This window comes from Manis javanica, chromosome 15 (genome assembly GCF_040802235.1).
Source record: "Manis javanica isolate MJ-LG chromosome 15, MJ_LKY, whole genome shotgun sequence".
NCBI lineage: Eukaryota > Metazoa > Chordata > Mammalia > Pholidota > Manidae > Manis > Manis javanica.
Window position 1 is genome coordinate 67,819,591 of NC_133170.1, and position 25,841 is coordinate 67,845,431.

General features: G+C 54.9%; 1 protein-coding gene across 1 annotated transcript; it reads right to left on the reverse strand.

The window, feature by feature from the left end:
* Nucleotides 1-3,237: 3,237 nt before the first annotated feature.
* On the reverse strand, nucleotides 3,238-25,332 carry SETD1B (SET domain containing 1B, histone lysine methyltransferase). Its single transcript, XM_037014007.2, has 17 exons — nucleotides 25,177-25,332; nucleotides 24,515-24,702; nucleotides 24,172-24,270; nucleotides 23,269-23,539; nucleotides 21,081-21,193; nucleotides 18,980-20,218; nucleotides 14,977-15,804; nucleotides 14,252-14,513; nucleotides 13,842-14,170; nucleotides 13,654-13,756; nucleotides 12,634-13,116; nucleotides 10,103-11,374; nucleotides 9,021-9,187; nucleotides 7,161-7,292; nucleotides 6,944-7,063; nucleotides 6,729-6,866; nucleotides 3,238-5,863 (listed from the first exon to the last, which is right to left on the reverse strand). The coding sequence occupies exons 2-17, from the start codon at nucleotides 24,686-24,688 to the stop codon at nucleotides 5,690-5,692; spliced, it is 5,904 nt and encodes a 1,967-aa protein (XP_036869902.2). The 5' UTR covers nucleotides 24,689-24,702; nucleotides 25,177-25,332; the 3' UTR covers nucleotides 3,238-5,689.
* Between the last annotated feature and the right edge of the window lie 509 nt (nucleotides 25,333-25,841).

Consider the following 25,841-nt stretch of genomic DNA (forward strand, 5'->3'; position numbering starts at 1 on the left):
TTAGTTTCGATGGAGGGAAGACCTCTTCGGGGAGTTGACACTTGGGAGCCAGCCATGGAGAAATTTGGGGAAAGAACATCCCAAGAAGAGGGAACAACAAACGTAAAGGCAGTAAGGTGGGACCGCGCTTGGTAGCATCTAATGACTTTACAATCTCTAAAAATGAGCTGTCCTCAATTTTACTGCTCTGAGCCCAAACCTTCTGGGTATAGGAGACAGGAGGGTGTTAGCCAAGAGACTTTGAGGCAGCATCCTTGCTCAGCAAGCATAGGACATGGTTCCTTGTCTGAGAGGTAGAGCTGGTAGACCCTCAGCTCTGCCCTCTACCCTCAGCATGGCAGTCATGCCCCCAGTGCAGATTCACTACCCCCAGCCTTGCTCTGAGGGAGGACTACCTTTGAAAAGACGTTAGTTCATACTCAAGTGTGAGTGGCCCTTGCAAAAGAATGATGCAGTTGGAAAAGAAGAAATTGGTCCCTAAAACTCTTGGAAGGAAAACTTTCAAAACCAGAGAAGAGGAAGTAGGGGTAAATTGGGTCTCTTAACTTCTGCTTCTGATAGGAAGCCTTCCCTGAGGATGAGCCAACTCAGAACTAGGAGCAAATGGATCTCAGTGTAAGAAAAAAAATCTGAGTATAATGAAGGGAACTGGGGATATATTTTTTCAGGTTATAGAAGAAGTTAGGGCTTCTGGGCTCATGAATTCAGAAATGTAAAAGAGAGCAATGAGAAGCCAAAGGAATGGCAAGCCCCAGGCTTAGAAATGCCTTCCCTCTAATTTCCCATGGCTTATGCAAAGAAGAGAAATTCTGTACCCCAGGAGGTTGCAAACTCTTGGCTCATGGACCAAATCTGGCTCACAGATGTGTTTTTGTCTGCGTGGTTTTAAACAAATTTTAGTCAACATTTCACAAAGCTGAGTATTTCACATACAAATTCTAGGATTCTGGTCCTTCTTGGAACAATCAGAAAATTCTAGGTTTGCCTTCCTGTGCAGGAACAATCAGCTGGTTCCAAGAGAAGTATGGCTTTTTAGAGTGCATGTGGGCAGGGCAGACCTTCGTTAGCTGGGTATAGACTAGGGAGCTGGATTGTCTGGATTCACAACCCAGATCAGCCACTTGCTAGCTGTGTGACCTTGAGCAAGCTATTTGACCTCTCTGTCCCACTGTTTTCCTCATCTGTTAAATGACAATCATACCTACCTCCTAGCGCTGCTATGAGTTTAATATCAAAGATGTTGAAAATAGTAGCTGACATAGTGGCAGTGCTGTGTTTGCTCTTGTTATTTTGGGTGAGGGCCTGGGTGAAGGGCTCTTGCCCAAGTCTACCTGGTACCTCCCCCTCTGTACCCCACCTTGGTCTGCCCTGTGCATGTGGATGGCCTCAGTTGGGGCCTTTTGGCCCCCACAGCAGAACCAGTGAAGAAAGGATTTATCCTGTGGATGGGGGCATGAGGGGTGCAGGGAAGTAGTGGATGGATTTGAAGAATAAGGGAGAAGGATAATCAGACCTGGAAAAGGAGAGAGGCCCAGGGTTTCGGGGACCTGAGCTCAGGTAACCAGCTGCAGCAATGGTGGGCAGAGCAGGGGACTATAAGCATCATCGACCACGGTGGAAAATATGGCAGGAGGAGTGGGCTTAAGGGGAAGATGAAGGAAACTCAGTTTGGGTGTGTGCTCCCTTTGGGTGATTGGGCTGGATGCCCTGGGTTGTCCTCAGCTGCCCTGCAAGTTCCCACAGGGAATGTCTCTTCCAACCCCATCTGGGACCTCTTAAACCTCATTTCCTCTACTCTCCCTTTCCCTCCCTCAGCTGCAGTCACACAGAACTTGCTGGTCCTCAAACGCCAGCCAGGCTCCTGCCCCAGGGCACTTGCACTTACTGTTCCTCCTGCCTGGAATACCCTTCCCCACAGGGCTGACTCCCTTATATCCTTTGAGTTTTGTTCACATGTGGTTAGGCAGATTTCCCCGATACCCTATTTAAAATTTCACCCCCTTCTCAACAGACACTACCTTCCCTTATTTATTTCTCTCCTTATTATAACATTTATTCTTCTTATTTGCCTGGTTCACCTTAAAAACACAATCATCATGAAGATGTGGAGCATGTTTTCTCTACTCCTATATCCCCAGAGCCTAGAAGAGTATCTGGCACATAGTAGGTACTCAGTGTTGGCCTGATGAATGAATGAATGGCCAGCAGCTCCCTCTATCTTCTTTCCTGGCTCAGCCTCACCCTCAGCTGTTTCTGTCCCTACAAATTCACCTTCAGGGTGGCTGTTCAGCTGTCTAGATGTACAGTTCCAAACACCAGCCCACCACCGAAGGACATCTCCCCTGCCTTCATTTCTTTGCTTACAAGAGGTTGCAAAGAACTCCTTGTACATTCCCTGTTTGGGATTGTCAGGCCCAGTTCCTGAAGGTGGAACATTTGGGCATAGCGTTTATGGGCATTTTAAACATTGTTAATACTTAATTTTTCCTCCCAAAGGTTGCAGTGATTTATGCTTCCAGGAAGGGCGCATGAATGCCCCCGGCCTCATGCTCACTGATGCTGGATGTTTTCCAACTTCTGGTATTTGCCACTTGACAGGGGAAATAGTACATGGTGCAATCTGCATTTCTCCAGTAAGAAGTGAGGTACATCTTTTCAGTCATGCTGCTGAGGTTTTCTGTCTGTCCTTCTCAGTGATAAGTGGACATAGTCTAACAAACTCTCCATGGGCCCCTTAGTCACTCCACCACTGAATCAGGCAGAGTGGAGATCTACAGGGCACAGACGCTCTGGAATACCATAAACACTGGACATGCTTGGTTGAGAACTAAGTAGACTAGTGACTATTGTATTAGCCTCTTCCTCCCCTCAAAATAAGTCCCTTCTCCCTAAGTGTTAAACATTTTGAGGTACATTTCCAAATTCTTCTAGGGAAGTGACAGCAATAGGATATTTGAACTTGTTTCCTTAATTATAGACTATTAGCAGTGTTAAGATATCTAAGATTTTAATAAAAGATTTAGAAGCAAAACTTAAAAGCTGGAGGTCATCTATAATTTGGCCCAGTTCACAGTATCTACCTACAGGCTCAGAGTTTAAGGACTTGTCTGAGTGGACCACACTACAGCTAGCCCCTTCCATCGCCTCAGCGTAGCGAGCCCACTCTCCATGTAAGCAAGACATGACCCTAACAGAAAGGAGAAGAGGGAGAGAGGAGAGCAAGAGAGACGGCGTATCTGTAAGAAAAGTCAGTATATTTATGGTCTGCTTTATAAAAGTTACTATAATACAATGGTACATAGTATTGAATTCACAAAAATATGAACAAATATTTACAGCAAGACACACCCACAACGGAAACACTTCTCTTCAAAACAGGTTACATACAGATGACAGAGTCTATATGCACAAACATCCCTAAACCTTATGGGTTCTCTTCTTTGCAAGAGGAGGGAGGTTCGGAGGGACGGACAAGGGAAAAAAAAGAAACCCCCAGCTCTTTGAAAGCAAAGATTTGTTCAATGAAAATGAAAGCATTGAAAGAAAAATGAGCCAACACATTTCTGGATGTGGCAAACCATTTTGGGGATGGGGTGGGGGTTCCTGGGGACAGGGAGGGAGCAGCCCCTCACAGGCTGGGCAAGGTGAGGCCAGGGTGGGGGTGAAGCTGGCCCCGGGGGCCTGGTTCCCTCACATCTCCATCCACTTATTTTATGGGGGGAGGGGAAAGAACGAGGACAGCCCCTTGGGGGATGCACAAGTAACTTAAATCAGTCATCTCTACAAACTACACATTTCTTCATGTGAAAAATAAATATTTCCTTGGTTGCACAATTAGGCAGAAAACCGCAAACCGAAGAGAAGGTAGCCGCTGTGCCCAGGTCCCATCCCTGTGTCTTCATGCCACTGATTTCATCGACCTTGACACTGAAACCGGTGGGCACAGTCTCAAACAGAGAGGGCATGGGGTGAAGAAATTTAAAAAAACAAACAAAAAAAACCAAAAAAACCACCAAAGACAAAAAAAAGAGAGAAATAACAATCCTTTGTACAGAATTTACATGATAACAAGCTTGACACAAGCTGAGATACCAGGGGCTCCCGGCCTGCGTCTGCAGGGTGGGGCGGCCCCCTCGGGAGCTTTCCCGTCTTGGTGAAGATGACTCCTGGTCACAACAGTCACTTTCCATAAATTATTTACATGCCTGCTCTGCTCTCTGGGGTGTGGGGGACTTGCTTGCGTGTGTGTGTGCGCGCGTGTATGTGGTTTTTTTTGGAAGTACAAAGAAATGAGCAAAAGTCTTCCCACAAGTTTCTACAAGAAACAATGTTCCCGAGAAAAAGTCCTTTATGGCAGCCTATATACAGAAGTTGGTTCTGAACTTCAAAAACCTATTTTTCCCTTCGTTTTGATTTTATACACGCACAAGAAAAAGAAATTCATGGAAATAAACCCTTAAAAGGAGGATGGGAAGGGGAAAAAAGGATTTACAAAAAAACCTGTCAGATCTGAGTTTTTAAATCTTTCCCAAGATTTTCCTTTCTGTGGGAGAAATAATCTTCTCATTCCAAAAATAAATATGTTCTTGACTTCTTGAGGTGAGGGGCTGCTGGCAGGGTGGATAAGGGTGTGTGTGGGCTGGGGGCTAGCCAGCAAAGCTTATGAACAGAACTATGTCACATGCACACAGCATGGTTGGGACCCGTAGTGGTGGGACTGGGGGCCCACCTGCCCTGGGAGGCCCTCCTGTCACTAGGCGAAGGCAAGGGCTGGAGGGAGTGGACACGACCCTTCCCAGTGCCCCTCCCCCCCGCCCACACAGGAGCCTCCTGGAGACTCCCTCATTGCTGGCATTCGAATGAGAAAGTAAACATTGAACCCAAGATTTGGGGGTGACAGGGTATGGGGTGGCAGGGAGAGCCCAGGGGGAAATTCCTGCCTGGGTGGGACTAGCTTGGCTCCACCAGGCTCTGCCAGGGGAAGTGGCGCCCCCAGGTTGCTGGGAAAGGAACACGGGGAAGGGTCTTCTCTTCACTGAGTCCACCAGCAGAGATGGGGCCTTCCGTAGCATTCTGAGGTCAGAGCTGCCTGGTCCAACTCCCCTCCTCTCTGCAGCACCAGGCCCAGTGCTCTGGTCTGGGGGGGGGGGGAGCTCAGAAACGTGGACCAACACACCATTGAACCGAGGCCTCTGCAGCCCCCACTGGAGGTCCTCACTCCCTAATTCTGCCTTCACATTTCAACAATTAAAAGGTCTTTTTTTATGACGAAGAAAATAAAGAGAAGACAAAACAACGTAGCAGCATTCCTGGGAGGAGGCTGATGATAAGGATCGAAGAGACACGAGAGGAGGAGACAGATGGACAGAGACAGAGAAAGGGGAGGGGAGAGCCAGGGAGAGACAGAGACAGGGAGGTTTATGTTGGCATCAAACAAAGATCCTGAAGGGAGTCTTTAAAAAACAAAAGAGACATGGGCTGAGACAGAGAAGCCCTTTCCCCCTGAGGGGGCTGGAGCTGTGGGCAGGTCCTGGGGTAGTGTTGGGGGCGCCAGCCCTGACATGGCCGCTGGGTAGAGGGACAGCACCTGAAATGGGGTGGAAGGGGGCCGGGCCCTGGGGCCGTGGGGTCCGCGCTCCGCAGACCCAGGGCGGCGGCTGGCATGCTTCCTCTGGGTGCCAGCGCCAGCCTAGTTGAGGGTCCCCCGGCAGTTCTCGGAGCCGCAGAGACAGGGGATTTTGACATCCTCGATTGGGAACTTGTAGTCATAGGTGATCTCCTCGTTGACGTTGATGTGTTGCTTTGAGTAGATGACTATCTTCTTCTGCGACTCTACCGTGATCACCTTGGCGTAGCAGTTAGGCTGTGGGCACAGCAGGAGGGTAGGGTGAGCCTAGGCCCCAGTGGCCCCAACCAGGCCCTCCACACCCCACCAAGCCCTGGGCTCAAAGCCTGACATACTTGCCGCATGACCCTCATGCCTACTGGCTACCTGCTCTAGGCCTCAGCACCTCTATCTGGGTAAAAATGACTCCTTGCCTCTGATATTAGATAAGAACGATGGTAATGATAACATAACTATTATTTCCCAGGGCTTCAATTTCCACTTATATTGCAGGTGGCTCCTAAATTTATAGCCCAGGACACTCACTTCTGAGCTCCAGAGAAGGGATCAGCAAACTCTCACACCTTTGTGCTTATCCTGTTATCCATGCCCACCTGCCCCCCCATACCTGTGCTGTCCACGATGGTCATCACTAGCTAGCCAGATGTGACTATGTAAGTTTAAATTAACTAGAATTAAGTCCAAAACTCAGTTCCTCTATTGCACTGACCACATTTTAATGCTCGACACCACGCATGGCTACTACAATGCCAGTGGACAGCAGAGCACTTCACTGCAGAAAGTTCTACCAGCCAGTACGGCCTAGCATGGGAGGTCTCTGAGGGCTGAGCCCCACCAACCAAGGCACAGAAAAAGTCCAGCACAGAGTAGGAACTCCATAACTATTAACTGAACAGACTGCTTCTCAAGTACCTTTCCACTCATGATGCCCATTTTACAGATGAGAAAACCATCATGGCTCAGAAAGGAAAGGCTCCCTGAATAAGCCTTCTATCCCCCACCTTCCCTCCCCATCACCCTGGGTCATCCCTGAGCCTGGGGAAGAACCCGAGCCAGTTCCTGGCACAGTAGCAGGGGCAGGAGGCCCTTGCCAGGCACTCACGTTGCAGCTGTGATTAATGAAGCGTGCGAAGTTGCCGCACTTGGTGGCGTCAATGATGGTGTCGTGGTCCACCCGGAACATGTAGCTGCTACCAATGCCCTCATCCTCATAGCGTTTCTCCCGCATGTCCGCAATCACCTGCCCAGGAGAAGGCCTCAGTCTGGGCTGGGCCAGTCCCGCTCGTGCCCTGCTGCCCGCCGTAGGGTAGTGCCTACCTGGCGGATGTTCTGGCCCACATACTCAATGACCATCTCATCAGCAGCAATGGGCTCCATGGCAAACAGGCCCCAGTCGTGAATGTGGCTCTTGCAGAATTTCAGCTTTTTCTTACGGAACTGAGGAAGGTAAAGTTGATGAAGGTGTGGAGGTGTGAGAGCCCTGGGCTCAGGTCCCACTGCCACCCTGGATGCCCTGGGCAGGACCTGGTCTCACCTTGAGCTGGTTGAACTTGAGCAGGTCGCTGTCACAGCTGCCAGTGAAAGACGACAACAGGCGGCGCTGCTCTGAGCGCCTCTCCGAGCCCGCCCGCGTGGAGGCGTGGGGCTGCGCTGGGATGCTCATGCCCTGCCAGTGGCGGGTGCAGGTCAGAGGGGGGCGCCAAGGCTGGCAGGCTGGTCCTCCAGGCCCCACCCCCTCTCTGGTGGCCTAAGCTCTGGGTCCCTGTCACCCCTCTTCTCAGCTTGCTTGCTCTGGGCTTATCTGTGCCTATCCTGTCCCTAATTGTCACTTCTACTTCAGCCTTCCTGCCAAAATCTGAGTATGTTCAAGTTCCTTCAGTCTCAGGTAAAGATGAAACTTCCCCTTCCCTCTTGCAGTCTTTTCCTATCTCAGCAAGAAGATTTGAAGACATCTCTGCTTCCTGGAGTAGATGGTGGGTATCTACCCTGATCCCCCATGGCCCCTCTGACCTCCCCAAAAATCCAAAATCGTGGCTCCTTCCTTGACACCCTGACATTCCTTCTTTCTCTTGGCCACCTTCATCCCCTATCCCCACCATTCACACTGGGGCTGCCTCCTCCCGACACCCCCTCCCCTGGGTGCGCTCCTCCCTGTGGTGACCTTCAATTAACATTTCCATCCTGACCAGGAAGTACTCCATCCCAAGCTCTTCTCTGCCCCCATACAGCTAAGTGCCTGCCAGACCTCACTACCCAGATGCTCCACAAACCCCCAAACAAGCTGCCCCAAAGTGTAAGTGCATCTCCCTCCCCACCTCAGTGTTTGGTATCTGGCCTCAGACCCCAAGTCAGATGCAGTGGCATCCACCCAATTCCCTTGTCTCCTGTACCCAGTCTGGCCCCAAGTCCTGTCCATTCAGTTTCCTAATATGCTAACATTCCTGATATTCTTCCAAATGCATCCATTTTTTCCCTCATGGCCACCCAAGTTCAAACAATTCACATATCTGGACTGGAAAATGCAGCCATAGTCTCCCCTATATTTCAGTTTCCCCTCTGGAATCCTGGAGCCAACTCTCTACACAGCAGCCAGTGTAGGCTTTAAAAACTACAACCAGGTGGCCCTCACCCCTTCTCAGAACCTTCCTGTGGCTTGCTGTCATATACAGAATATAAATCTAACCTCATCATCACAGCCTCCAGGGCCCAGACGACCTGCTCTCTGTCTCTCTGGCCACAACTAGCCTTTCCCTTTCTTTCTAACACTGCTGAGTTCCTCCCAGTCTTCGGGCCTTTGCATATACTATTTGTTCTCTCTGTGTGACTTACTGTCTTAGGGAACCCCTCTCCTGTTTTAACTCTTTACTGAAGTCTCTCCCAGTTATCTACATGGCTGGTCTCTTCACTGCATTCCAGTCTGGCTCAAATATCACCTTCCCTGACCCGCTCTGACTCACCAAACCCTAACCTCCTCTCCTGTTTTCCCCATAGCATTTTTTCCACCTGGACTTCTACATTTATTTGTTCACTTGATTAGTTCCTATCCCCCACTAAAATGTAAGTTCCACGAGGAAAAGGATTTTATGTTGTTCACTGCTATAGCCTCAGAGCAGGCACTCAATAGGTATTTGCTGGATCCAAAAAGGAATGAAAGAACCTTCTGGAAATGTAACTGTCCTCTGCTCCCATCCCTGATTAAAACCCTTTGTGGGCTCTCCACTGCCCACCCCTCAAAAACTCACCTGATGCCTTTAGCCTGAGCACCCAGATAACACCCTCCATGTGTATCTCCTTTGGTTCCACAACCCTCACAATGCCCAGCACCCCTTCCAGAAGAGCCCCCACCTACAGCAGCCAGGAGGCTCTTGGGTGGCCAGGTGCCCCATGGCAGTACCTGGGTGTCTGTGGGGGGCTCATCGGTGCTGGCGCGGCTGCTGTTGAGGTATCTGAGCTTGTCCTTCTTGTCGATAGTGTAGAAGCCCTCGCTGCGGGCACAGCCTGTCACATGCTCACGGATGCCGTCATCCCGTTTCTTTTTCTTAGCTGAAGAGAGGCTGGTGGGTGGATGTGGGTCAAGGGCTACAAGGACATTCTTGGAGAGCCCCTCCTGGTCCTTCTTCTGGTCACCCGTCCCACCGGGCCCAGCCTCTCTACCTTCAGACCAATCTCCAGGAGGCTAGCAATGCCCAGCTCTACTGCCCACACCTTTGCCACCTCCATGCAGCTGCCCACTGGCCAAATCCACCGACCATCAGAACTGTCAGGGGTACCTGACACGTACCCAGGGTAGTTGCATGGACTTGGCTGTTTCTTATCTACTTTCTGCCTCAGTTTCAAAATCAGAGTAATAATAATGTCACTCCGAATGATTACATGTGCTTAGAGTACATAACAGAATACCTGACCCCAAGTGCTCAATAAACTTGTTTGGTACAACCGGGATGATGTGAGGTCCAACGTCACAGGGCTGTAGTAACAACTGACAATGAGGGCAGTGTTGTTAAGAGCCCAGTTTCTGGAGCCAGATTTGTCTTCACTCACATCTCAGCTGTGCTACTTTATAGCTGTGTAGACTTTGGCAAGTTGCTTCTCAGGTTCTCTGAGGCTCAATTTCTACATAAGTAAAATGGGAACAATGCTAGCCCCTGCCTCACTGGGCTGCTGGGAAGATTAAATTAGGTGGTAAGGTGGCAGGAAGAGCAGGCCCTCAAACTCTGCTGCAGTTATGTGGTATAACTGTGTAGTTAGGTTTGGCCGAGACCTGCTATTCTTGGGGCAGAATGGGCCTGCACAGAGGGCATGTTTAAAGCACCAATGAGGACTGTGTGGAGCCTGGTGTGGTGCCAGCACACATGCCCCGTCATGGTGGGGCCACAGGCTAGTGCCCTCGTGGATATCATGGGAGACAGGGCTGGAGGGGTAGGTGAGATGCCAACCTCTAGGAGGGGTGGACCCCCACCCCAACTGGCAGGATATAGGGATGGTAGACCCAGAGGGTGTCATTGAGCCAGTCCATGCCGTTGTCCTGCTGCAGCAGCCGTTCATAGGTGATGCACAAGAAGCGGATGTCCTCCTCATCAATGCCACCATTCCAGATGTCATACAGGATGGTCATCTCCTCAAACTCTGACCGGGGCCGGAAGAGGGGCTGTGGTGGTGAGAGCTCAGGCGAGGCCGAGGCTACCAGATCCTCATGGCGCTTCTTAGGCGGCCGACGCCAGGGCCCCCGCACCTTGGCCAGGTCCATGAACTCCTCGGTGACCTCATCACGCCCTCGGGGACCCGGAGGGATGGCCTCAGAGGGCCACTGGTTCTCTAGCTCCTTAAAGGGCAGCTTGGCAGGCTCAACAGGTGGTGGAGGTGGAGGTGGTGGGGGCTGAGGGGGCAAGGGCGGTGGGGGGGCTGGGATCCCCGCGTTCCGGAAGTCCAGGGTCACAGCCCGGGGGTCATGGGTGCTGGGGAAGACAGGGGTCTGTGGCTGGCCCGGCAGGAGCAGGAGGTCCCTGCCGAGGGCAGCCCCTCCTGGTGGCCGGACCAAGGGCCCATCCAAGGAGAGCACAGCCGGCGGGGATCGCCGGGGCCGGCCCGGCTTCCTCTTGATGGGGGGTGGGCATGGAGCCAGCTGGGCAGGCAGCAGGGGTGGCAGCTGGGCAGGGGCCCGAGTCTGGGCCCTCAGGACAGGAACAGGCAATGCCAAGGGCAGGGGTAAGGGCAAGGGCAGGGGGAGCGGCAGGCCTGCCTCGAGGAGCACCGGGGAGGCCAGGGGGCCAGACCGCTCATCACGCCGGCCAGCTGGGAGGGGGCAGACAGGCAGGAGCAGGGGCCCCCCAGGCTCGGGGAAGGTGGGAGTAAAGCTGAAGTCCCGGCCAGGTGTCCTTGGGAGGCCCCCACTGCTCAAGCTGGGAGACTGGGATGGGTAAGAAAAGGGACTGCCGGGCACCTGTGGGGAGCTCAGTGACAGGCTGCTGCTGCCTCCTGATAGTGGGGGCTCCCCACTCGGTGTGGCTGGCACTGTTTCTGTGCTCTGCGACTTGGACAGATTACCACAAAGGCCTGGAGTACGTGGGGGCTGGTCCTCAGAGGGAGGCTCCAGAGGGACAGAGGGGTGTGGGGGATCTGGGGTCTCAGGCTCCGGCGGCGGGCTGGGCGGCCGGGGTGGCCGAGGGGGTGGCAGTGGTGGTGGCAGTGGTGGCTGCACGGGCAAGGAGAGCAGCGTTGGACGCTCAGGCTCTGCTTCCAGGTTACCCTCTGCAGAGAGGGGGGTCAAAAACCAGACTGTTACTATTTGTTTCAAACATCTCTCAGTGTCCTATTTATGCTGCCCTGCCATGCTCTTGATACCTGACCGACTTGTAGCCCCAAGTCCCTGGGGGTTCTGTGAGAATGGGGACTATCCTCCTCTAGCTAAACCAATGAAGGACTGCTCAGCACCGAGCCCTGTGTCAGGCACACAGAAGGTGCTTAATAAATGTTGTAGCAAATCAAAGACACAGCAGACATGGTTGCTAGCCTTTGACACTGCTGTCTTTAGAATGGCATACCTATGGATCAATAAAATGGGTTCTGCTATCAAATAAAATTCAGCAAGTCCCTTTTTGCAGTATTTGTCAGAGCCTTTAAGGTTTTCCCCTAGCATTTGTTTCTATTGTCATATAATATATTTCCAACTTATCTGTGGTCATTTATCACCCTACTCTAGAATGTAAGCTCCATGAAGACAGATATTATCTGTTTGGTCCACTGTTGTCAATGCCTAAATCTAGTGGGGACACAATAGCGGCTTAATCAATACTCATGACAATATTTTAAGACTTGTGGTTCTGTAACCAAATAACATAGAATTAAACAAAATACAACAGGACTTCGTAGAGGTACAAACTAACTACATGTGGCTGTATAAGTTTAAACTAATTAGAATTCAGTAACATTACAAATTCAGTTCTGCAGTGGCATTCTCCACATTTTAAGTGCTCTAGGTGACACTGTGTCTAGTGGCTACGGTGTTGGACAGGGCAGATAGAAGATGTTTCTATCACTGTACAAAGTTCTGATGGACAGTGCTGTTAGAGCCTTTAATATGCCACGTGCAGCTCCATCAAGACAGTACAGTGTCCATGGCCCCCTCACATGGCCCAGCAACTACCTGCCACTATAATGTCCACCAAAATGGCCATGCACACACACCCTTGTTTTGGGGAGCATCTCATGGGACTAATGGTCAGTCTGAGGACCACACCATGGGGAAATACCAGCACTGAGGAATGGTGATGGCAGCGGTTCCTTTAGGGAACTAACAGGTGCCAGACTTCATGCTGGCACAGTACATGTCATCTTACTCTGTCCTCCCAACCCCATAGGGGAGGCACTATCCATTGATCCTGTTTTACAGATAAGGAAAATGAATCTTGGTAAGATTAAGTTATTTATCCAAAGGAACCCAGGTGCATCCTGACAGTGTAGACATCTGCCTTTGCCCCTACCACCCTCCCAGGGGCTACAGATATTACCTGGGGTGGGCTCCAGGGACGGTGGGGGCTGGACTTCCATCTCTCTGGTAGGGAGCTCTGCAGACAACAACCTCGTCCCTTCCTGATTTAAGCCTGACTCCTTGGGGGGTTCCTTGCAGCCAGCCAGCTCAATGACCACAGGCAGGGGGGCATCTTCCAGCATGCCAGTCTGCTCCTCAGGGGCCCGGTCCTCAGCCTCAATGTCCGCCTCCTCTTCCGCATCCAAGGACTCCATTGCGGGTGCCCCTGTGTCCTCATCCTTCTCCAAGTCCTTGTCAGGAGCAGCTGGAGCCATGCTCTCATCTGTGGCTGCCTCCACCTCTTCCTCCTCCTCATCTTCCTCCTCCTCTCCTGCCACCAACTCCTCTTCATCCTCTGAGGATGACGATGAGGACTCAGAGCTTGACTCGAACTCAGAAGATTCGGAGCTCTCGCTGGAGGACCTGGCTCCAGCCTGGGAGGCGGCGATGCTCACTGTCTCCTCTGGGTGGGGGACACATGTGGGCAGCCCTCTCATTATCTGCTGCTGTACCCCAGCCAGACGCCTCACCAAAGGTCTCAAAGTGGGGGCACCTGGGCTGAACATGGCCCTCAGATATGTGGGGAGATGTGTGCGTGTGTTAACTAACTGCCATTTTTTAAAATCGAGGCGAAATACACGTAACATAAAACTAACAATTTTAAAGGACCAATTCAGTGGCATTTAGTCCATTCGCAATGTGTACAACCACCTGTCTCTAGCTCCAGAACGTTTTCATGAGCTCAGGAAAAAGCCCATCCCTTTAGTTCTCCCCCCTCAGCCCCCAGCAGCCCCCAGTGTGCTTTCTGTCTCTATGGACTGACCTGTTCTGGACACTTCACAGAAATGGAATCATACCGTACACTGTGTATGTATTTTAATGAGTTCACATTTCAAAGGCAAGAAATTTGTTCCCAAAAGTATTGCTGCCTATTGCTCAGGCTCTACTCTCTACAGAGGGACCCTGGGACAGGCCAGGTGCCAGAGCCCGCCCCACTCACCTCCACCTGAGTCCCCTTCCTCCTTCTCACTCGCCCCTGACAGGGCTGTGTCCTCGCCCTCCTCAGACTCGTCCCGGCCATCGCTATCTTCACCATCGTCACCCTTGGGGAGGGACGGCAGCATAGGGTGAACCCGGGGGCCCCCCTCGCCGGCCCCGTGCCCCCTGGCTCCCTGACTCACACGGTACCTTATCTGACGTGGACGAGGTCGAGGAGGAGGAGATCTGGCTCCCAGGGCCCTCCTCCTCCTCCTCCTCGCCCTCCTCGTCCCCCTCGGTGCCCTCCCGCTCCTCCTCGTCGGAGGCTGAGGATGAAGGCGAGGCCGTTGAGGATGCCGAGGACGAGGATGCCGACGAGGACGAGGATGCCGACGAGGACTCCTTCTCGTCTTCCTCCCCGCCACTGTCCAGCTCCAGCGGCCGGGCAGGCCGCCGCCGCACACCCACACCCTTGGGGTCCCGCTTGGCCAGCTCGCAGGGGGCATCCACCATGTCCCGCTCCCGCTCCCGCTCCGACTCTGGAGGGAGGGAGGGGTGTCAGTGCCGGGCAGGGTGCAGGGAAAGAGGACACCCCACACCCAGGAGGGCAGGGCACAAACCTTCATCTTCCTCGTCCACAGAGGTTGAGGGCCGCAGCCGCTTCTGGTCACTGGATGAGGTTGTGTCCGGAGGCTCCTTCCTCTTGACCTTGAAGGAGGGCAGGCGGATGGCCCCGCGCAGGCCAATGCCCAGGCCAAGACCCTCATAGCCCAGGCCCTCACCCTTGCCCCATGACTCCAGCAGGCATGAGGCCATGCGGTCCTTGGGCTTTGGCCTGTCCTCATCCTTGTGCTCGCCCGACTTCACAGGGGTCAGGGAGGCCTGGGGTGGCAGAGGGGAGGGACTGTCACCATGGTTATGGCATTGCCAACAACCCTGCTCAGTGGCCCTCCCTGAGGAGCTGCCTTCCCGCACCAGGGACAGCTGCAGGGTGACTGGGACTTCCTTCTCACAAACCTGGCTGCACTTCATGCCCCACTCAGGATGGGGCCAATGCTCACCCTGCCTCACTGAACCCCAACTTCCTCACCTGCAGAGTGAGCTAAATAGCCACCTGTGTCCCGATAGTGGTTGCCCACTTTGGAGATTGGAATCCAAAAGAAACACATTGTAAGTACACATTTGTATCATTGACACACAAGTTTCACAAATAATATTCATACTACTTTGGGGGCATGGGTGGCAGTGTTTCCAGAAACATGCCCGGGGAGAAGAGTGGGCACCTGGCTGGGCTCCTGCCTCACACCCGCCTGCAACCCTGGAGTGGTCACACCTGCCTGCCCACCTTGGCCATCCGTTCTTTCTTGTCCCACCACTCATCAAAGGCCCGGAAGGCCACCACCTCCACCATCTTGCGATTCAGGTCACGCTTCATGATGGCCTTGAGCTCTTTGAGCACGACCAGCAGGACGCCATCCACAGTGGCCTTGTGTGGGTCCTCCTGGCGTGGCACATAGCCCGGTGGCGGAACTGATGGATCAAACTTGGGCAGGGGTGGCCAGGGCTGCCCTCGGCCAGGGCCGGTGTTGCTCAGTGAGAAGGGACTGCGGTAGGGTGGCAGGTTGACAAACTGCAGCCCAGCTGAGGCAGCTGCGGCGGCGGCGGCCATGAAGTGCGGGTAGGGACAGGCTCCCTGGCCAGTCATCAGACGGCTCAGCATCTGTGTTTGCATCTGGAAGGACATGGGCATGCCGCCCCACTGGCCACCCAGCACGTGGCTCATGTCCACCTGCATCACTGGAAACAGCCCTGGTGGGAAGGGCGGCAGTGGCGGCAGGATAGGCGGGGGTGGGACACCAGGTGGGGGTGCCGGCAAGGGTGGTGGGGGCACTGTCACAGCTGGATGGGCGGGGGGCGGGGGAGGTGGGGGCGGGGGCAGAGGAGGGGGCATGGGAAAGCCAGGCTGTGGTGGAGGCGGGGGCGGGGGTGGGGGCAGTGGTGGGAAGCCAGGGGGTGGGGGCAGCGGCAGGGTCGGGGCCAGCACCGAGGGAGCTGCCACAGCTGCTGCCCCTGGGGCCACCACCATGGGCTTGGGGCAGTCAGCACTGGTGATGGGGGCCGGGGGCATCTCGTCATCCGAGATCTCCATGTCCTCACCAGAGGACTGCTGGCCCTGTGGGAAGAGCGGGGAGAGAGCAGTGAGGGTGAGTCCGGAGGCCAAGGTGGCTCCCAGAGACCCCTTCCAAATACCAGCGAGCTGGAGAAGAAGCCTCTGCAAGACTAATCAGCAACATGGATTCTCAGTGCCTCGGCCATGGGGCTGGGGCAATTCACTTAAGTTCTCCATTTGCCCAGTGGGCATCATAGTAGCTGCTTCATGCGATTATCATGAGAGTTTATCATTCATTTGGCAAACACTCAGCTCCTGCTGTGTGCCAGGAAATGTTCTGGGTTCTGAAGACACAGCCATAAACAAGACAAACAAAATTTTTGCTCTCAAGAACTTCTATAAGGGAGCGGTAAAGCATTACCAGGTAAAAATGTGAAACACACAGTTAGTCATGGAGAAAAAGAAAGCTGGGAAGAAGGAGGGGGTGTAAAAAGAAAAGCAGATTCTGTTTCTTTCCATTTCTATGAGAGAAGATAATACTAACAGTCAACACTCTGTAAGGCTCCCTATGTGCCAGGCCTCTCTAAGCACTTTACATATATTAACTCAGTTAATCCTCAAAACAACTCTACAAAGTAGGTTATCTCCATTTTTACTGATGAGGAAATTGGAACACAGAGAGCTTCAGTAACTTTCCCAAGGCCACACAGCCCATAAGAGAAGGAGCCAGGATTCAAACCAGGAAACGGCTCCCTAACCTGGGCTCGCAATCAACCTGCTGTCCTCACTGTGTCAGACAGGGCTGGGCAGAGAAGGCGACTTTTAAGCAGGGAGTTCAGCAGTACTAAGGGGACATAAATGGGAGGTGAGTCTTTATCTTTCCTTTGTTACTCTTTTCACCTAGTCTCCAGACTGCACACTTGTCCGGGCCACAGCAGGAGAGGGCTGTGGTCAGAATTCAGGGAGTTGTGGTATCAGATGAACAGGGCAGGAGTCAAGGATGACCCCAGCTCTAAAATGGGTACGGGCCCCTTTACATTGGGACACAGCGCTTTGGGGCTTGAATCTGGAGGAGACACTAGGGTCTACATGCAGGTGGAAGGAAGAGACAGAACAGTGGGGAGGAGAGGAGGTCTGGGCCGCCCCACGGTATTTCAGGACCATAGGGGAAAAGGTGGCTTGGGCTCTGTCCTAGGTGAACCTGGCTGAGGAGACCGAGTTGTTTGTAGGTTGCAAGAGTTAGGGAATGCCTCTGAAGGCTGAGGGGCAGGGTCTGTACAGGCTGTCAGGTCAGAGGTCACACCTATAGCTGAGGGGGCGGGGAAAGAGGAACACCGAACCTGGGGCAGCAGCAGGGAGCTCTGGATTTCACTAGGTTGGTCACACACACACTCTTTCTCACCCTGTCTCCCTCTCTCCCAGGGTCCCCACCCACTTGCTGAGGCGGGCCTGGTGAGCTCACTGGGAACCTCAGGGCAGCCTAGAGGGTGCCCAACCACAGGTAACACAGGGGTTAACCCAGCCCTAGGGGCCAATCATGTCCAGCAGGATCAGCCCCCGCCGCCCTTCATCCGCCCATTGGGAGGCACCCCACTTAGGTCCCAACAGTGGGAGCCAGGTGCTCTCTCCATCCCATTTCACAGATGAAACAGACCCAGAGAGGGAAAGTGCCTTCTCTAGGTTCACATGACCAGTAAGTGACAAAGCTGGGGCTCAAGCACTGGCACCTGAACTTTTAACCACCAGCCTCTGTGAAGAAAGGGAATTCCCCCTTCCCCCCAACCCTCCACTTCCCCCAGTGGTTCCCCTGCTCTGACGCCCCAGCCTGGGCTGGGCCTCGCAGGACGTCCCGAGGATCCCGGGTGCTGCTCTCCCCGCTGCCAGCAGGGGGCTCCCAAGGGCCATCCTGGAGGTTATCAGTACTCCCTGGCTTCCCAGGGCTAATTACCGAAAGCAACCCAGATGCCACCTCCCTGGGCCTCATTCTCTCCTCCCATACAATGACATGGTGGGAGAGCTCATTCCCTCCCACTACTCTACGCTTCCCAGCCTTGGCCCAGCCCATCAGCATGGTAAACATCCCCTGACCCCAGGGACCAGGAAGGGAGAAAAGAAGGGAAGATGCAGGGCCTGCAGCCCACGTCCCCCAACCTCTGCACACCTGTCAGCTCTCCCTGTTTTGGACCCCTTACACCAGAAACCACTTTTCCAGAACTTCCTGGAGGCCCTTGAAACACCAGCCACCTACAGTCCCCTCCCCGGCAGACCAAAGTCTTCTCTGTTCCTCCCGGAGGCAGCCAAACTAGCCTAATCAAAGGACCTGGGAAGGGCGCACCCTCCTCCCTACCACCCACAGGGGCACAGAGCTCTGTCCAAGCTCCTGGCTGCTCATGCCCCCGGGCCTGCAGGTTCCAAGTCAGGTCTCCCGGAGGGCCAGGGCAGGTGCCTGGACCAAAAGCAGGAAGGAACAGAGCCAAGGAAGGTGGCCTAACCCTTCCCCTAAGGGAACGTGGGAGGTAACACCCCTGTTCCCCCCCACTCCCCCACCCTCAACCCTGAGGCTGGAAGTTTGAGCAATGAGAATCCAGAGGATCTGTGGGTGAGGAGAGGGTAGAGAAAGGTCTACTTTGCCTGCTTCTGACTGTGACCCTCCCCCTGGGCTAACCCTTAACTCTTTCATTCCTGGTGCCTGGGGTGAGGGAGAAGGGATTTCAGTACCCTCCCTGCCCACCATGGTTTCCCATCTCTTCAGAGGGCACCAGGTTCTGGGAGACTGTGCTCCGGATCTCCCACCTGGCCTAGCCCTGGATAATTGTTCTTCCCAAATCCACCTGAACATCAGGACCAACTCAGATCATCCCAAGCCACACAGCAGAGAAGGGGGCCCAGAACCATCAATACAGTCCATACTCTCTGGGTTCTCAACAAACTACCAAAGAAGCTCAACTCAGAACTGACCCCTAGGAAAAGCACCCCCCACTCCCATACTTAGCAAGGAAAGAAACAGAAGTAGGTCATGTTTCTTCTCTTCATGGCTGCTAGGGAGCTCAGAGCCACAGCCCCTGGTAATTTTTGCATCCTCTTTTTATTCTCTCTATTTGACCTGTTATTTTGGCTGCCCTAGACCTGTTGCTTCTTTCTTATCTAGTTATCCTAAGAGAATAATATCTCAAAGGAGTAAAGGGGGGACACAAAGACAAAACAAATCCCAGACAGAGATGGACAGACATGGCAGTACCTCATCCATCTTCTCTGAGGTTGGGGTCCTGTCTCCAGCCAGGTCCACAGCTACCTCAGTTGTCTGGCCCAGAAGACTGGTGGGGTCCGGGGGACCTGGCTCAGGTGGAGGCCGGGGCCCCAGGCCCAGGTCAAGCTCATCATCCTCGTCCGAGTCAGGCAGTGGTGTGGGGCTGATATCCTCCAGGCCGGTGCTGGAGGGACGTGAGGAGGGTGGTGTGGGGCCTCGGAAGCCCAGCTGGGAGTTAGTGCCAAAGGGGGCCAATGGGGAGAGTTGAGAGGAGGAGGAGGAGATAGGGCTGCCCTCCATCTGCAGCTCTGTGTCTGAGTCCTGCTCCCGAAGGAAGGGCAGCTTGGTGCGCTGCTCCTTCAGCAGCATCTCAATGCGTGAGTCTAGGCTATCATGCAGCTTCTCCAGCCCAGCAGGAGACGACTCCAGCGTAGGCGTGCCTGGACTGTCACAGGGCTCAGGACTCCAGCCAAAGGTCGGCCGGCCACCCAGCTCCATGCTGTTGGCATCAGGAGGTGGTGGGCCAGGCGGTGTGCCTGGCTTCTCCTTGGTCAGAGGATCAGTGGGCGGCAGGGGTGGGGGCGCTGGTGCTCTCCGAAACTCCCCACTGTCCCGGGCCCCAAAGGTGGTTGTGGTGGTGGGCTCCTCGGTGGGTGGGGGGAAAGGGGGCACAGGGGTCTGATACGGAGAGAAAGCCGACTTGAATGTGACTCCAGGAGCAGGGTTTGCTTGGGCAGGTGGTGGAGTGTGGGCAAAGGTAGCTGAATCCTGTGGTTGGGCCTTGAACGGAGGACCGCTGCTGCCCCCACTGCTGCTGACCACCCCGAACGGGAGGTCCACAGAGCCCCTGAAGGCAGTGGGGGCGCCTGCCACTGCAGTGACTGCAGAAGAGTTGTGGACATAATGATGCTCATGGCGGCGGTTATAGGCATCTGTGAACTTGCTCTCATGGCGCCGGGCCTTGAAGGTCACTGTGGGATCCTGGCTGAAGAGGTAGGAGGGTGTGGGCTGGCGGCTGGAGTAGCTGGAGTCCTGTGAGAAGGGGGTGCCCAGGCGTGGCGTGAGCGGCGTGCCCTGTCCGTAGGAGTTGGGTGTGTCTAGGCGGCAGCTGGAGTACGCAGTGTCCTGGGAGAAGGGTGTACCACCACTATTGGGGGTGACAGAGGATGAGCCAGAGCCACAGCCTGCAGACAGGCCACCATCCTTGAGGCGCTTCAGGGCATCTGATAGCTACATATAGAGAGAGAAGTATGAGATCACTGGGGGAAAATGTGCAATGGAATGGGGCTGTTTTCCCTTCTCACCAGGGCTGTTGGGGAGCTCACAGCCAAACTGGCTGCTGTAGAACTGCAGCATGGTAAGGAAGCAGGGTGGGAGATTGAAGAGGAGTGTCTAGATGGTTCTATCTTTCTCTAATCTTGGGGTAGCAATTATCCTCAGTGAACCTTGAGGGTTTTTCCTAGTCCCTGAAGCACAGAAAAAAGAAGATCCTGATATCTTGGTTTGAACTGGGGTTTCTTTCTCATCTCAGACTTTTGGAAATCAAAAACCTTCCAGACAAGGATACCAGGAAGAACTATGGTCTTGGGAGTGAGGGGATGACCAAGGGCCCAATCCTCCAGCCTCTCAATGTTTTAGAACTTAAATAGCCTGACACAAACTTGTATAGTGTGACAACTCAGCTGACCAGCAAATAAGCAAAGCCTCTTCATTTTTGAAAAGTTAATCCTGGGGGTGGCTGGGCTGATGCTGGGGAAGAGCTGGGATGAGAATCTCCCCATGTGAGGGAGGTCCTGGTGAGTGCCTTGGGAAGCAGCTGTTGGGGCAGGATTGAGTCTTGCTCTGGAAAGGACCTAACTCTGCTTTCTGTGGACAGGGGTCGTGGGGCACACAGGACATTAGACACAGCAATGTCACAGCATCAACACAGAAAGCAGGCCCAACATGGGCTCTGGGTGTGGGAATTCCAGCCTGCTCATGGCCGGGATCCTTCCCTCCTAGGCCTTGGTGTCCAAAGCTGGAGGTGGGGGAGTTAAGGTAGGGAGCACATCAGAAGCTGGTGATGGAGTTGGGCTGACAGAGATAAACTCACCTGTAGGCTCTCGTTCACGATTGGAGAGACGGCGTCCAGTTCACCCACTGGGAGGGTCTGTGGTGTGTATCGACCAGTGACCAACAGTTCATAGAACCGCATGCGGGTTTCCCCTATGAAAGGGAGGGAGGACTGAGTGAGGCTCCAGAAGGGAGCAGCCCTTGCAGGATGGGTTCCTGAGCTTGAGACCCCAAGCTTGGGAAGCTATTTGTGACCTTGCCCAAGTTCCTACCTCTCTTAGCATGTCACTCAACAGTCCTAGCTGCTCAACCTAATTGCTAAACTGGGTGGCTTTTCTGATCCTGCTATTCAGAACTTAATGTCTTGTAGGGCTGGGACTCTCCCAGATACAGAAATGCCACCTGCAACACAAAGCCCCCTCCTGTCTGTCACCTGGGCCCTGGCACCTGAAGAGTCAGGTCTTAAGAGTCCTGCTCTTCCCCTCTAACAGCAGGGTCTCGTAATAAGTGGAGAGGAGACCAAGTTTGTTGCTAACTATATGGGGCCCAGGTGACCAGCAGAGTTTGTAAAACACACTCTAGGGCCACATTACTATGAACCCCACGTGCTTCCTCCTCTGACCAAGCTCCCCAGCTCTGCTTGGTGCACAGATCCACTGAGCCCTGTCTGGTAACCTCCACCCCCACCCCCAAGCAAAGAGGCCTCTATAGACCAAGGGGCCCAGATGATTGATATTTATAGAGCCCTCTGAGGCAGCTGCTTACATATGCAAAGAAGACACATTCCTTGAGCTACACTATACACTTTACTGGTCTCTTTCTTGAAATACAAACTTAGTTGGAAGTCTTTGAGGGCCCCAGCTTTTTTATTTTTTGCAGAAATGAAATTTTGGTGAGAGCTGGTTACTCCTTAAAATGGCAAGAGTGGGGAGGAGGCTTCACATTTGATTCTCAGGGACAAAAAGCCTACAGCCACCCAAGGGGTATGTAATTTGAAACAGTCTGCACTCCCCCAACAGAGATTGAGAAACTAGAAGGGGTGGTCGTGTGGGGGCTGTGGCTTGGACAGGAACCTGGGCCATGTGCTGAGGAAACTCAGAATTAGGGGTAGGCTTGGCAAGAGTTTGTACCATGCGCACACAGGACAAGTGTCCCTCCACGACCCCCAGCAAGGTCTCAGAAACTCAGGCAGAATGTATTCATTATTAAAAGCAAAAAAAAAATAAGTTTATATTTTCCTGCCTTAGGTTTGGTGTGCTCCAGTTGTCCCTAGACCTGGTGTTCACAAATCACCCACCTAAGCCATCCCAGGCAGGGTTTCCCAGGAGACCCCGAGGGGTTTGAGACCCCACAGCGCCTGCCTAGTCACAGGGCTAGTTGGTCCTCAGAGCACTGGCACCTTCTTCTACACAGCTGGTAACTTCCCTAGAGAGTCCACAGACTAACTCTGGGGGATGTCCTAGAATCCTGCAAGCCCCACCAGCCAGCATTCAGAAGGAGCCTCCCAGGACCCAGAGGGTGCCAGATATGGCCCCCCAGCCCTGCTCTCCCAGCAACTAGCTCTGAGTGAGCACACAGCGGGATTCCTGTGCAAGGAAGGTGCGGCTGTCTCTTTAAGAGAGAGGAGGGAAGGCACAGTGTCAGCCCTCTAGCACCCAGAGCCATCAGCCCGCCCAACTCTACCGAGAACAGGATCAATGAAACCACTCTCTGGGCCCAGATTGGTTCCCACTTTCAGGGGAAAGGAGTGGCATGGTAGGGATGGGTACCCTGGATCCTGGGAGGGCTCTCTTTACTTGAGGGACCTACTCTTATACAGTTAAAGGCATCCTAATGGCTCTCCCTCAGCCCCCCACAAATAAACAAAACCTGCCTCCTCCTCTCACACAGATAGCAACACTGGGGACTGTCTAAACGCAGGCCACCAGGGCTCTGAGAAGGATCCACAGGGGTGTCAGCAGTGGGGAAGCCTCCGAGTGGTCCCTGGGGATGCAGCGGCCAAGGACCGGCACTTTTGGTGAATTATAGCTTGTCTCTTAGCAACAGACAACACATTTAGCTCCACGTGACTCTGCCCATGGGAGGGGGGAAAATACCATTGTAGGGGGACACCCAAAGAAGAGTAAGGGGGTCCCCAAAACTGCAGGAGGGGCTCTGAGAGGGGTAGGGGACTCACTAAAAGGTCTTGCGGCTCCTCGGCAGTGGGTGTCCTGGGTCCCTCCACTCACCTTTGGTGTCCAGCTCCACGTGGATGATATTGCCCATGACCGAAGTGCTATGCAGGTGCTGAACCGCCTCCTTGGCTCCCCTGACTGTGGCAAAGACCACCTTGGCAATGCCCAAGTGCTTCTTGGTCTTGGGGTTGTACAAAATCTCCACCTCCTCCACCTCTCCATACTTCTTGCACATGTCCCTCAGGAAGTTTTCACGGATGTTATCATTCAGCTTGGCAAATGTCACCTGCTTCGGAGGCACGGGGCCCACGTAGAATTCATCGATCTGGCAGGGGACACGAGGGAAGGGAATTTGGAGAACATTGGAACTTAAGGGAAAACACAACATTCCCCACTTGCCAGCCGGCTGAAAACAATGAAGGGTAAAAACATAATTTTTTTTTTTGGAAAAAAAAATGCACGCGGGCGGGCCCGGTAAACAGAGGATTAAACCGTTTGGAACGTGGGTTCGAAAGGAAAGGAAAAAGAAACAGTTTCTCTTTCCCCACTCCCCCATTCTGGCCTCAGGTCCCTGCTGCCCGGTCAGGGGTGACACCTGGGCTAGAAAGTTGTCTCTCTGAAGCCACAAGGCTAGGAAGGGCGGCGGGTCCCGCGGCGAGCCCCCAGGCTAGCAGGAGCCAGGTGGGGACCTGGAGCCCCCAGCTGAGAGGGCAGGACAGTGTATCAGCGCCTTGATTACAGTTTCACCGAGTGTTATTTTGTTTACAGTAGCTGAGAGAGGTTACCTCTCTCGCAGCAATCTCCCCCTCCCCGCCAAAACTTCCCCGGCCCGGTCGGGGCCCGGTCGGGGCCCGGTCGGCGGGAACTGGGAATCCGGCTGGGCTCGGTCAGGACTGGCGTTATTTTCGAAGTCGGAGAGTGAGGAGAGCGACCGCGGGCCTGGGGGAGGGGTCCTACCTTGAATTTGGGCACCGACAGCTCCAGCTCCTTGTTTTTCGTCCAGATGCCGACGACCCGGGGATCTTCAACAATTTCCACCGGGCGGTTGCTGGACATCTGTGGGAAGGAATGGGGATGTGGGTGCGGGGAGGAACTGGGAGGGCTGGTCCCACTCCTCAGGGGCAGCGGCAGACCCCCTTCTCCAGGCACTTGTCAAGCTCCAGGGCTGGGGACCCGGCTGACAGTTGCCCCGGTGGTCGGGAGGGGCCTTCCCGGCCCGCTGGGACTCCTGCCCCCCGCCCAGGGCAGGACTCTGTGGGGAGGTACGTAGGGGCGGCGGGGAGGCGCGCCGGCTACTCACCGCCAGGCTGAAATGCTGCCCATCGTAGCGGTACAGTTTATGATGCCCCTTTTTCAAAGCCGGGTCAATCATCAACTTGTAACTTCTCCAATGGTGGTTCCTCCTCTCGCCCGAAGGGCCGGGCTGCGGCGGGGGCTGCTGGTGGTGGTGGTGGGGGGGGTGACTGTTCTCCATGCCGTTAACCCAACCTGAAAACGGGCAAGTTGTCGTCTCCGCCGCGGTGGCGGCGACGGCCGCTTCTACACACACGCGAAAGAATCAAATCGTCCAGCCCCCACCCCCTCCCACCTTACCAGCGCGCCCCAAAAGGAGCTGTCTCGCTGGCTCCCCCCAAAACAAGAATGGAGAGAATAACCCTTCCGGGAGAATTAGGCACCCGCCCGCTCGGCCACCGTCTCGAGGCGGTAGCTCGGCGCTCCCGGGGGCCCCCGGTGCCGGCTGGCGGGGCCCGGGGCGCCCGGAGGACGCGGGCTCCGGCCCATGGTGCTCATGCGGCCGCCGCCGCCGCCCGCCGTGCCGCTCGCTCGGCCCCCGGCCCGGCTCCGGCGCTGGGCTCGCGGCAGGCCTGGCGCCGCCCGCCCGCCAGCTCGCTCGGGGCCGGGCCGGGGGCGCGGGCCGCCCGGCTGCCGGCCGCGGCCTCTCCCTTCCCGGGCCGCGCTTACATCCCCGCCGGGCGCCGGCCTCCCTGCGCCGCCAGCCAGTACATGGTGTCCCCCCGCGGGAGCCGAGGCCGGGGCGGCCGGACAGGGGGCCGGGGGGTGCGCCGCCGGCGCGGCTGCCGAGCCCGGAGCTGCCGCCGCCGCTGCTGCTGCTGCTGCTGCCCGGGAGGCGGCTGGCGGCGGAGGCTCGGCTCGCGGGAGCCGCACATCCCACAATACACCGCTGAGGAGCCCGACCCGAGCGCGCACCTCCTCCTCCTCCTCCTCTTCCTCCTCCTCCTCCCCTCGCCTTCCTCGCCGCTTCCCCGGCGTTCTCCCGGCGGCGGCAGCTGCGCCGCCAGAGCCCCGGGCCCCGGCGGCCCCCCACCTCACTCGCGCGCTCCCACACTGCCTCCCCCTCCCCGGGGGAAGGCCTTTTAATTTATTTTTTCTGCTGGGACTTGGGTGGGGGACTCGGCTGGCGGGGCGGGGGGGTCTCCCGAGCTCTACCTACGCGGCGGGGGCTACCCTCCGAGCCGCGGCCGCCGCGGCTTGCGCCTCGGCCTCCAAAACTGTTTCCAAACTGCCGAGGCCGGAGGTGGGCGCGTGGGGGCTCGGGGGAAAAGGCTGGGTTTGTGTTTGTGTGTGTGTGATTGTGTTAGGACGCCGGGAAAGGTGGGGGTTGGCAA

Coding starts and splice junctions, on each gene's coding strand:
- SETD1B (XM_037014007.2), bottom strand. CDS start 24,688: ATGGAGAACAGTCACCCCCCCCACCACCACCACCAGCAGCCCCCGCCG. Junction 20,219..21,080: donor TCGTGAACGAGAGCCTACAG/GTGAGTTTATCT, acceptor CTCTATATGTAG/CTATCAGATGCCCTGAAGCG. Junction 14,171..14,251: donor TGTGGACGAGGAAGATGAAG/GTTTGTGCCCTG, acceptor CCCTCCCTCCAG/AGTCGGAGCGGGAGCGGGAG.